The sequence below is a fragment of the Trachemys scripta genome, chromosome 16 (genome assembly GCF_013100865.1).
Source record: "Trachemys scripta elegans isolate TJP31775 chromosome 16, CAS_Tse_1.0, whole genome shotgun sequence".
NCBI classification, from domain to species: Eukaryota; Metazoa; Chordata; order Testudines; family Emydidae; genus Trachemys; species Trachemys scripta.
This window is the reverse complement of record NC_048313.1, coordinates 17,547,646-17,559,814: the sequence shown is the minus strand read 5'-3', so window position 1 is coordinate 17,559,814 and position 12,169 is coordinate 17,547,646. Positions and strand designations below refer to the sequence as shown.

General features: G+C 58.5%; 1 protein-coding gene across 1 annotated transcript; it reads left to right on the top strand.

Moving 5' to 3' along the window:
* The first annotated feature begins 417 nt into the window (after positions 1-417).
* LOC117888845 (25-hydroxyvitamin D-1 alpha hydroxylase, mitochondrial) lies at positions 418-8,781 on the top strand. The gene is made up of 9 exons (XM_034792618.1): positions 418-648; positions 3,280-3,470; positions 4,559-4,755; positions 4,929-5,129; positions 5,579-5,742; positions 6,024-6,190; positions 6,546-6,627; positions 6,874-7,071; positions 7,707-8,781. The coding sequence occupies exons 1-9, from the start codon at positions 445-447 to the stop codon at positions 7,818-7,820; spliced, it is 1,518 nt and encodes a 505-aa protein (XP_034648509.1). The 5' UTR covers positions 418-444; the 3' UTR covers positions 7,821-8,781.
* Positions 8,782-12,169: the final 3,388 nt, after the last annotated feature.

Sequence of the window (12,169 nt, the reverse complement as noted above, 5' to 3'; positions counted from 1 at the left end):
CTGCCCCCAGGTACCTATTACCCCCAGATACTCCTCTCTGCCCCCCAGATACCTATCTCCCCTGCCCATCTCTCCTTACCTGAGGTACCCACCCCCAGATACCCACCTCTGCCCTCCCTTACCATCCCGGGGCCCATCTTCCCCCCCCCCCCCTTCAGATGCATCTGCCCCTTCGCCGGAAACCCACGTGGCGAGCAGCCGGCTCGCTTCGGGCACCCGCTTTCCCAACCGAGCCCACCCCGCGTTCTGATTGGGCAGCCTGGGCTCCTATGTAAACGAAGAGGACACTGACGCACGTCAGGGAGGGCGGGGACGAGGATGCAGGGGGCGTGGCCTCCCTGGCTCCATGTGTCCCATTATAAATAAACCCAGAAAGATGCTCCAGGACTTCATCTGTTCCTCAGCTTTCTTCCTCCATCCACTTTCCAGCTGCCCTGAGCCAGGATGCCTCAGACCCTCAAGCTGGCCAGCAGGGCTTCCCTGCTCACCAGGGGCTTCCCAGAGATCTGGGCTGAGCTCGGCTTCAAGGCACCAGCCAGAGTGATCAAGACCCACAAGACCCTGGAGGACATGCCAGGACCCAGTGCACTGGGCTTCTTCACGGATCTCTTCTGCAAAAGAGGACTGGCCAGGCTGCACGAGCTACAGGTAAGGACCTTGCCTCTGTGGTGTCTTTCCCACCTTGCTGCTTGGCACACGACGTCTTACTTTCTGCATCAGACTAGTTGAGGTTGTAAAGGGTCTACTAATGTATGGGGTGCGTGGAATTACCGAGCTTTAACTAGGTCCTGCCTTTAGTGAACATCATCATATAGGGGTTAGGATTTAGGACCAGATTTCCCAATGGGCCTGGAATCTACCAGATTCCACTGGAGAATTTCCCGTCAGTGTCACCACAGACATTGCTGGGCATTTAATAAAAAAAAGTTCTAGCCAGGGTTTTCAACTAAGTCAATGGGAGTTGGAGGCTCAACATTCATTGAAATTCCAGCCCTGTTTATAAATCCCAGTCTGAACACTTGAGAGTCATAGATTCATAGATGCTAGGACTGGAAGGGACCTCGAGAAGTCATCGAGTCCAGTCCCCTGCCCGCATGGCAGAACCAAATACTGTCTAGACCATCCCTGATAGACATTTATCTAACCTACTCTTTAATATCTCCAGAGTCAGGACATTCAAAGGTGGAAGCCCCCATAAATATGTACAGATGTATTTTTGGTTACTTGTCTATGTCGTTTCAATGTGTGACTTGCAGTGAGGGAAACAATAGATGTACAGAGGCGTACATAAATTAAGGTGTACGTGAAGTCATGCTTTACCCCATATATGTCCCGACTGGCTTGCAAAAATCGATTGACGTAACATAGGTTTACCTGGAATCAACCCGTTCACGTGTTAGTTTAACCCTGTGTACATTGACACTGATTCTGAGCCACACAACTTTTACTCACCGGGCTGCGGAAACAGTGAATTGCATTTGCAGTGTAAATTAATTGCACCCTTTAATAGTGGCTTTGATACGTAAAGGGGAGCATTGTATTTCGTATTGCTAGTTCCGCTGCATACAATATGCGAACTTTATTTTCTGTGCTTTTTAAAAGACCCTCAGGATGTGCAATATAGCAGGGCTAACCTGGAGATCCGTCATATCAATTTTCTGACCCGTGTGTGTTTTACATTCTTGGCAGTGGAGGATTTTTTGGGGGGTATTTAACTCTTTTTTATATGAAAGGAAAAAAACCCCAAAAAACGGGGGGAAATACCATTGGGTAAACTTTATTCACGGAGCGAATTTGTGCTATTCAGTCCCAGACTGTCTGAGTAAAATCCCTGTCGAAATCAGTGCTTTCTTGGGATAAAGTTCATAAAGTTGCCCAAAATTGTGAATACGCACCACGGTGGGAACAATTTTTAAACGGATAAAGCAAATCTTGCATTCTTTCGCCTCTCTGCGGCCGCACGTCTCCTGCTTGTGTGGCTCTGCAAGCTTGCGTGCAGCTATCTACGGGTTTTAAAAAGTAATGGTAATCCAACGATCCACTGCGGCTAATTTTTAACCACTTCCAAACTTAGCTAAATGAATATTCCCCTCTCGGGATGAGCCACATGGTGAATGATACACGTGAAAGCTGCGGTCTTTGAGTTATCCATGTGCAACACCGAACAAAACCCATTTCTTTTAGAGCCTAGAGATATTTAGTCTTCCCCTCACCCCAGCTCATAACCCCAAAGCAGTAAGATGCGGCGAAATCCATGTAGTGCCTGAGCCCGAAAGCTACATTTGCCAATAAAGGAGTGGAAAACAGAGGGTCAGAATGGAGCGACTGGCTTCAGCAGAGCATCGATTAAGTACTAGGCAGGTGTTCCAGCTGCCTCTGAACCCCGCACGGAATATTTGCAAATCCAGATATTTAAACGGACAAGAGCACGCTGGCTTCGCGGCCGCTCTTGGTTTGCCCAACGGTCTCCTGGTGCAGTTGGGGAAGTTGAACAGATAGCAATAGAAACTGTCTGTGGGGGAACTAGGGTTTGGTGTTTTTAACCCCATGTAACACAACCCCCTTCCTGGGTGGAGGCACAAAATAGCCTCGATTTCCTGCGCTGACTGCATCCAGCCCTGAGTACGTTCCTAGCAAACAAGGCATTGTTTCTCTCTCGACTTTCTCTCTCTGCCCCGTGGGCTCAGGGGAACGAATCTGTGGCTGAGGCTGGAGGGGAAGGAGAGCTCTGAATAACGGGGGCTCTTGCAGGGCAGAATCTAGCTGGGAGATCATTGACCCTCTCCGGGCTCGATTTCTGACCACGTCTGCCCAGATGTTCCTGTAAGATCCTGATCCCTGGAAGCCCGGGTTGAGCTGCTGCTGGCTGCAGAGAAACACAATGTAGTTTCATAGGAGTCCGTTGCAATTCGTCTCTGCCGGCAGCCAGGGAATGATCCAACCAGAGGCTAGCAGGAGGGGGTGCAGGACGGAGCTGGGTGTGTAGGCTGCAGGTGGCAGGGGAATAGATCCCTATAATGCACCGTTGTCTCATGGCTCTGTCCCCCCTGCCCTTAAAGCGCCCACATGTTCTCGTTGCTGACCTGTAACCACCCTGCTAGGACTGCCTGGTTCTAACCAGCTCTGCCTTTGGGTTCTGTGCCCGGTCCAGCTGGTGATGAGAACCCAGCGAAGGAGCTGACCAATTGGGGTCAAAGTGAGATGGGGAGGGGTGGCTGGCCTAGTGCCACTGACGCCTCTCGGGGCCCGCTTGACGAATTGTCTCTTCTTCCCTCCTAGATCGAAGGAAAAGCCAAATACGGGCCGGTGTGGAAAGCCAGCTTTGGGCCGATCCTGACCGTCCACGTCGCGGAGCCCAGCCTGATCGAGCAGGTGCTGAGGCAAGAGGGCAAGCACCCCATCCGCTCCGACCTGTCCTCCTGGAAGGACTACCGGGCGTGCCGGGGCCACGCGTACGGGCTGCTCACGGCGTAAGTCGGCGACCCCGCCGCCCTCCGACGCGGGCGCGAGGGTCACGCTGGGTGGGGAGGCTGCAGGAAACATCCTAGGACCCACCGGGTCCTGGAGACACCAGGCAACGCAATGATCCGCTGCAAAATACGCTGATATTTAAGGCTTGGATTTTGCCCAAGGGAGTTAGCGGCTCAAATCCCATTGACCGTCACCTGACTCCCTGAAAATCCCCCCCCTCAAATATCTGCGTTCTAGGTAGCACCTAGGAGCCCCACTCCTGGATCCGGTGCCGTACAGACAAGTAGCAAACCAGAGACCTCCCATTGCAGGCGTCAGGCAGGACAAGAGGCGAGGGAGGGGGCGGGAACCAAACAAAGTGGAGTTTAGCAGAAAAACAGACGTCTCTCTGTCTGCTGCTCACCTACCAGTGCCTGATGGGAAAGGAGCCAAGAAAGACCCCAAAATGGGGAGATTGTGGGGGTCACCTCCTCTCCTGGTGGGGGGTCCATCTAGCACATTTGCCGACTCTTCCCTTGGTGGCTCTGTGCCAAGCGGGATCCGGCTCCCTCTGGGCCGGGGGAAGTGCTCCCCCGTCCCCGGGGCCTGATGCTGTCTCCACGGGACCCGGCCCGGAAGGCCATCACCCATGAGCTAAGAAGGCTTTGCGCAAGCCCAGGCAGAGGCATGAGTCGGGCGAGAGGATTGTGTTGGGCCGTGAGTCAGCGGTGTGACTCAGGTTCCTGGGTTTCTCATCAGCGGGGCCGGCTCGCTCAGAGCAGAGGCGCAGGGTGTGAGTAACTGGCAGAGGGCGTGCAGGCCCGTGGGCTAGCCAAGGGAGCCGCTTTCCCAGCACTGCTGGCCGCTGGGCTCCTGCAGATGGGCTCGGGGCCGGCTTGACCTCCGTGGGAACTGAGTAGTGGGTGCATCACATCAGAGCAAGCTTCCCCCCTCCCCCATCCCGTGGCCCAGGGAGTGCACCTCAGCCCTGGCTTAGGGGGGCGCTGCCTCTAGGGGGCGGCAGAGATTAGCCCAGGGGTGGCGTGGGCAGACTGGCACTTGAACCCTGCTTTCCTGGGGGCTAACCGGGTCTCTCTGGCCCTACCAGAGAAGGCGAGGAGTGGCAGAAGATTCGCAGCATCCTGGGCAAACACATGCTGAAGCCCAAGGAGGTGGAGTCGTACACGGGGACCCTGAACGGCGTGGTCAGCGACCTCATCCGCCGGCTGCAGCACCAGCGGAGCCGCCACCAGCAGCACGTGGTCAAGGACGTGGCGGGCGAGTTCTACAAATTCGGCCTGGAAGGTGCATGTCTGGGACGGCGCCGGGGGTGGGCCGGGGCCCCTGGGAAGGGAGAGGCACGTTCTGCGCAGAGATTGGAGACAGATCTGCCTGAGGGACCCCCCCCCCCCCACGCCCCAAACACCTTCCCCCGCGGGGCCTCATGTCTCTGACTTTCTCCGGGTTCATTTCCTTAGGCATCTCCTCCGTGCTCTTCGAATCCCGCATTGGCTGCCTGGAGCCCGAGGTGCCCAAGGAGACGGAGACCTTCATCCGCTCCATCAACCGCATGTTCGTCATGACCCTCCTCACCATGGCCATGCCCAAGTTCCTCCACCGCGTCTTCCCCAAGCCCTGGAAGATCTTTTGCGAGTCTTGGGACTACATGTTCGCTTTTGGTGAGTGTGCTGGAGCCGGGCAGCCTGGGTTGGCTGCTTGGGTGGGTGTGTGCGCGGGCCCGGGCCCGACTCCCCGCTGGAACTTCAGGTTCGTTTCCCCAGGGGCAGGAGATCTGGAGCAAAGATTGGGGGCAACTGGAAAGAGATTCCACTCCCTGCAGCAAATCAGTCGTTGCTCAGGGTATTAGCATTAGCAACTAAACCGGAAAATTAACACCGCCACCGATAAACCGCGGTTGAACAGGGGGCAGTTAAGACTTGGGGACTTTCAAAAACGCCTCTGGGAACTAGAGGCCCACCGTTCAGTTTTGGTGGGCTTTGGGCACCGGAATCCCTTGGGTTCCTCTGAAGAAGTCCTGCCTAGAGCTGGCTCTGTTGGAAAGCCGGGGAAGTGGGGGGAAGCTCTCGAGCCCAGGCTGTGGGGCTGACCTGCGTCCATTCTCTTCCAGCCAAGGGCCACATCGACAAGCGAATGACCGAGGTGGCAGAGAAAGTCTCGCGGGGGGAGACGGTGGAAGGCAAATACCTCACTTACTACCTCGCCCAGGAGAATCTCTCCATGAAATCCATCTACGGCAACGTGACCGAGCTGCTGCTGGCTGGGGTGGACACGGTAAGTGCCGCGGGAATGTCTGGCTCGGGGCAGTCGGAGCAGGAAGGCAAAGGAGGTTTGCTGCTAGGAGAACTCTGCTGCTAGGAGTTCTGCTTAGCGGCAGCCCTCCTCGGGGATCGAATCCCTGGAGAAATGGAATGGGGGCCGTGGCGGCTGCATGGAACTGATTCCAGAGCCCAGAGTATAGCTGGAGCCCGGCCGGGGATGCCCCGTTTTCCCTCCGGCACCGATGGCAGAGATCCAGCCTCTTCCTAACCCTCCCTTTCTCCTCTGCCCTGCAGATCTCCAGCACCCTGTCCTGGAGCCTGTATGAGCTGTCCCGTCACCCCCGGGTCCAGGTGGCGCTGCACGAGGAGATCACCGGGGTGATGAAAGGCGGCGCCGTCCCGTCGGCCGCAGACGTGGCCCAGATGCCCCTGCTGAAGGCGGTGGTGAAGGAAGCGTTGAGGTGAGCGCTGCTAGGAGGTGGGTCAAACAGGGCTGGCTCTGCTCTCTCGCCCAGGGAAGCCAGCTGGGTGCCTGCTGCACAAGGGCTGTGGGGGGACATGGTGCATCTGCTGGGAGCTTGCAGGCTGCCTGGGGTACTGGGATCCCAGGGTTCATCCATCCCCCGTGGAGCTCAGCCCCCAGAGCTGGGAGACTAGTGCCTGGAGTGGGGATGAAGCAGCTGCCCAGTGTCCCACTGCTGGGATGAGCCCAAGGCTGGGTGCGGGGCTCGAACCCACAGCCGTCCGGCTGCAGCATGAGGCTGGATCACGGCTCCTGTGACTCACGTGTGGCCATGTCCCCTTCTCCCCCGGCAGGTTGTACCCGGTGATCCCCGGCAATGCCCGTGTCATCTCAGACCGAGACATCCAAGTGGGAGAATATCTCATCCCCAGGAAGGTGAGTGGAGCTAACTGCCTAGCTAACGGGATGGGGAAGGGAGTGGGAGGGGGGCTGACCTGGAAGCGGGGGCATCTCCTCCCCAGCTGTGACTGGCCACCCCCCGGTTGCCTTAGCGGGAGGCAGTGTGTAGCTGAGGGGATTTCTCTTTAGGGTGGGGGTATCTCCCCCCACCCTGCTCGCGTGGCATGGTGCCCATACCCATGTCTCACCCTGCAGCCTCTCCCTCTCTGCCCCCACTTGCAGACCCTGATCACGCTGTGCCACTACGCCACCTCCCGGGACGCCCGCTTCTTCCCCGAGCCCGACTCCTTCAAGCCGGAGCGCTGGCTGCAGAAGGACGCCTCGCACCACCCCTACGCCTCCATCCCCTTCGGCGTCGGCAAGCGCAGCTGCATCGGGAGGCGCATCGCGGAGCTGGAGGTGCACCTGGCACTGGCCCGGGTGAGTGCCGGGGCCGAGCTGCCCCTGAGCGTCGCGGTGGCAAAACGTGGTTCCCGGGGCTGGGGGGGGGCTCCTAATTCCTGTTAAACTGCATCCCCCACACTGCATCGATACCAGTCCCATAGCCCCCCCTCTCCCACTGCATTGGTACCAGCCACCCATAGACCCCCTCGCCCCCCGCTGTATTGGTATCAGCTACCCATAGGCCCCCTCTCCCACCGCATTGGTACCAGCCCCATAGTCACCCTCTCCCACCGCATTGGTACCAGCCCTGTCGTTCCCCTCTCCCACCGCATTGGTACCAGCCCCATAGCCCCCCTCTCCCACTGCACTGGTACCAGCCCTCCATAGCCCCCCTCATTGCATCGGTATCAGCCCCATAGCCCCATCCCCCACTTCATGGGAACCAGCCCCATAGCCCCATCCCCCACTTCATGGGAACCAGCCCCATAGCCCCCTCCCCCACTGCATGGGAACCAGGCCCATAGCCCCCCTTCCCCACTGTATTCCTACCAGGCCAATTGCTCCCTCTCCCCCAACCCCCGTGCACTCCTACCGGGCCCACTGAATACTCCCCTCCCCTCCCGCCAGCCTTGGCGCGACTGGTGCTAACCCGCCCTCCTCTCTCCTGGCAGATCCTGATGCACTTTGAGGTGAAGCCGGAGCCGGAGCAGGGCCCGGTCAGGCCCATGACCCGCACCCTCCTGGTGCCCGAGAAGGACATCAACCTGCAGTTTGTGAGCCGTTAATGCGGGCGGAGACAGAACCTCTGGCGCCGGGGGCGTCCGAGCTCCCCGTGGGGTGACGGGCCCCGGCCGAGCGGGTTGGCTCCAGATCAGAGTCAAGGAAAGGAGGGGCTGGTGTCTCGGAGCACATGCGCTCATCCTTGCTCGGCAGGATGGGAAGGGCTGTGTGCGTGGAAAAAGAGCCATATAACAAATCTGGGGGGCTGGCATGGCTTCGTGCCCACCCCCCGCCTGGGCTGTCCTCCCTCCTGAACCTGGAGTTCCCCTGAACTCAGAGCAAGGCGGAGCCGGAGTGGCATTCCCAGAACCAGCGCCTCCTCCAGGCAGCATTCTGCAATGCAATTAGCGTGTGCACCTGGCTCTGCCATCGCCGGGGCAGCAGCCCTGCAGAGCACTGAGCGGAAACTGCCAGCTCCCTGCCTCCTCTGGTTCGAATCCCCAGGGCAGCCACAGAACCCCGTCACGGCCCGCTCTGGCACAGTCTGGGCATGTAACGGGAAGGAGCAAATCTGGATCCAGATGGCCGTTGGGGGATGGCTCTGATGCTGATCAGTGACTCGGATCTGCCTCCTCCCCGGATGTAAATCACCCTGGCTTTGCTGATCGACACCTGCAGAGGATCAATTCTTGGGGTCCTGCAAAGAGTTGAAAGGAATGTGCATAGACGTGCTGAGGTTTGTGATTGTTAATAATCACTTTAAGCACTCCCCTTTGAAGGACTGTGCCCCTATTTATATTTATTGCCTGTAACTTATTCATGGTTCTTGGGACCCAGCAACGTCTGAAGCTGAGGGCGGGTTTTTTTCCCAAGCCAGCCGCGAGGCTCTTTGTATTTAAGGCAGCTGCAGCGTGAATGTGTCTCGCCTGCCGTCGCGGAACTGTTTGGCTGCAGCTGTTGCTGGTGCTTTGATATTTAAGTGGTATTTATTATTCCCTGGTGAATAAATATGACTCTTTTTTTAAAAAACAAACAAACACCCTTCCTGAGTTTGGTGCATTTTGGGGATGAAGGTGTTGGATGGGAAAGGGGGTTGGGTTGGATTCCAGGCAAAAACCACTGAAACCTGTGCTGTAAAATTACAAGGTAGCACTTAGCGTTCCCAGCTGAGATCAGGGCCCCTTTGGGCCGGGTGCTGTTAGTAAGAGGTGGGAGGGGAAACTGAGGCACAGACGTGGCAGGAGGAAGCAACATGTCCAAAGTCATCAGCGGCAGAGCCGGGACTGGACTCCAGGTCTCCCACTGCCATTCCAGTGCCCTGCTCGCTAGCCCATGCTGCCTGTCTTAGCATAATACACTTCCTGGGTGATTAATAGCTCCGATTTGCTCCCTGGGTGGAAATCTCTTCCAATTAACTGTCAGGGTCTCTTGGCAACTTGGTTCTAAGGATCCACCTCCTAACTCCCCCAGCCCCACTCCCCAGGCAAGCAGCTGGAACCCGTTGTTGAGTGGCTGTTTCAAGGGCTGATGCGTTGCACCCCCGAGGTGGGCGCATTAGAGGGGCAGTTGAACGGCTCCCGCTTTTCAGAAATGCTGACCAGGCCCCACCACCTCTGGAATCGCTACCAGAGAGCTGGAGAGTGCAGGAAGAAGGTGCCATCCAGCACAGCGGGGGCCCCTTGCTATGGGGCGTGGGGCTCATTGCAGTGGTCCAAAGGCCAGGTGCAGCAAAAGAAGGCTCAGGTGTGCAGAGCTCTCCTCTGCTCCTGGCCTCCCAGGCTGAGGGAGGACGGGGCTAGCAGGGTCAGGGCAAAGATGCCCTCCAGCAATGGTAGGTGCTGCTGGGCTGGCCCAGACCCGGAGTCTAGCTTCACCAGCGTCAAGGGCATCAGGCCACAGCTGCCCATTGAGTTCAGTGGGACGGGCTGGCTCAGAGGAAGGGGCACGAAGCCCCCCCTCGTGGACAGTACTGGAATAACTTACCCCGTGGGGCAGTTGCTCCCTACTCTCCCCGCAGTGTCTGAAAGCTGGTGGGAGGGTGGTGGGTTGTGCATGTGGGGGGTAGGAGTTCAGAGCAAGTCCCCCTAGGCGGATGACCCCCCCCAACTAGTTCTGCCCAGCCCAGATGGGGCTCGCCCTGCAACCTGCCCTCCCCCACCAGTCACGTGCTGACTCTTTCCACGCCATCATCAATTGGATGCTCATGCATGGGAAGGGCTGACAGCTGGGCACAGCAAGGGGCCATGCCCGCTGCAGCGTTGGGAGTGCTGCTGGCACGTGCCCATCAGGAGCTGGCTGGGGCAGATGGGGCATTAAGTCCAAGGCACGAGGCTGGCATGCAAACAGCTGGGCCTGCTGCTGGCAGGGTGAGGCTCAGATCCACCCCCCAATTCCTACGTGCAGGGATCCATCCGTGCACCTGTGGCCACACATTCATGCACACACAGCTGTTCACACACGGGGGCAAGCCTTCATGCCCACAGGTCCTTGGCAGCAGGCCCCGTCTCTGGGGCTGTGGGTTCCCTAGGCAAGGAGCCCAGCTCTGGAGCGCCTGGGAGAATCCACCTCTATGAACAGAACACCCTGGGGGATGTGAGTGGTTACGCTCAGCCCCTGGTGGAAGTTATGGGCACCCACATCTCGGGGGGTGGGGGGCAGCTGGAAAGAAGCAATTCTCAGAACCAAACTGCCCCCTGGTGTAACCCCCTTGATTTCCACCCCCAGCCACCTTCAGGGTCTTCCCCTTACAGAGCCGCTGTTTCCCAGGAGGGCGGCAGCGAGTCACGGGTGCTGCCAAGGGCTGGCTCAGCAGATCAGCGAGCTGGGACCCGGCTGGCACCTGCTTGACGTTTCCTGCAGGGCTCCGCTTCCCCTGGGGCAGCTTGGGAAGGCCAGGGCTGGGCTGGGCCGTGCTCCCAGGGCTGGCGCTGTCCATCCCGCCCCAGCTCTGTGTCGTGTTTACAGTGGACCCCCATATCCAGGCACACATCACACCCGTCAGCCACGTTCGGTGCCCGTTCCACACCCACCTAGCTCAACTCAGGGTGCTCCCCCACCCAGCCCTCGAATGTACAAGCCAGCCCTGGGCTCCCCCAGCTCTGCTAATGCCCCTCAATGCCAACCCACAGCGCCCCCTGCCAGTCACCCCTGGGCTTCGGCCACCCTCCGTCTGGCCTGACTGAGTGCACGGCTGGCTGCTCCCACCAGGACCCCAATCCCCGCTGAATTTGCTGCAGTTTCAGCCTGGATTTTTCACGCCAGCTGGAGAGCACATGGGGTTTCCCCGGGAGCGTTTGCCACGAAAACCCCCATCTCCCGAGCTAAGCCCCGTGTGGCCTCGCTCCCAGCCGGCCTGACCGCAGCCAACACCAGGGGCCCCATGGCTCCAAGTCCCCAGTCATAACAGGTTCCAGTGAAACCCCACAGGAATCTAATCAACGCTGGGCATCGTTCCAGGCACGTGAGCCACACGAACCCCGTCATGTCTGAGCGCTTGTTGGACCTGTTCAGCTGCTCGCTGGCAAGGGGAGTAGATTCCTTCCGCCCCTTTCCATATTCCCATGACTCCTGGTGCCCGAGGCCTCACGAAAACCACAAGACGCAGCGATGCTTCTGACAGCAAGGCCCTTGTTTAACCCCCCAGCGACTGGGGCAGGAGAGCTAAGCTGCACGCACCACCTCTAGGCCCAGCGATCTTGGTTGTCCAGTGCCCTGTCTGACCCACTGGGCAGCGTGGCTGCGAGGTCTCACCTGCCATACCTGATCCCTGGGGCTAGGAGGCTGTTACTAAAGGCCTGGTGCTGCCGCTCAAGGAGCTGATGCATTTAGTACGGCAGGTCCCATGTTCAAGTCCCCAGGGCAGTGTTACATGCAACTAGGTTGCCTAGATAGCAAGGGTGAAAAATCGGGACGGGGGGGGATAGGTGCCTATATAAGAAAAAGCCCCAAATAGCGGGACTGTCCCTATAAAATCAGGACATCTAGTCACCCTACATGCAACCCAGTCTGAGGTGCTGTACCCCATGGAAGATCAGGCCCCTATGGGGTTTCACGTGCCCCAGCCCCTCTGGCAGCTAGGGGGTTAATTGCCCTGCATCATCTCCGGTCCCTGCATGGATGTTTTTCCTGGTAAAACATTCACGTGCCCTGGGCTGCTTTCTTATGCCCCCATCCCGTGCTGGGCCCCTGCTAATGCTGCACCGGGAGCCACAACCGACGTCAATCGCCTGGGACTCTGGACTGGCCAGGGCACACTCGTGGGCTGGGCCCATGACACAGCCGGGCCCCTGTGACGCTGGCCCAGCCGTGCGAGGAGAAGCTGGTGGTACCAGTGGACAAGGCCAGGATTACTCGGCAGCAGCCCTCGCCCCGGCCTTTCGCCCAGTGCCAGGCAAATGCTGTGCGCCCCTGCTGG

Excerpts from the sequence above, each read along its gene's own strand:
- LOC117888845 (XM_034792618.1), top strand. The coding sequence starts at position 445 with ATGCCTCAGACCCTCAAGCTGGCCAGCAGGGCTTCCCTGCTCACCAGG. Across the intron at positions 6,628-6,873 it reads AATATCTCATCCCCAGGAAG|ACCCTGATCACGCTGTGCCA; the intron begins GTGAGTGGAGCT and ends CCCCACTTGCAG. Across the intron at positions 7,072-7,706 it reads TGCACCTGGCACTGGCCCGG|ATCCTGATGCACTTTGAGGT; the intron begins GTGAGTGCCGGG and ends CTCTCCTGGCAG.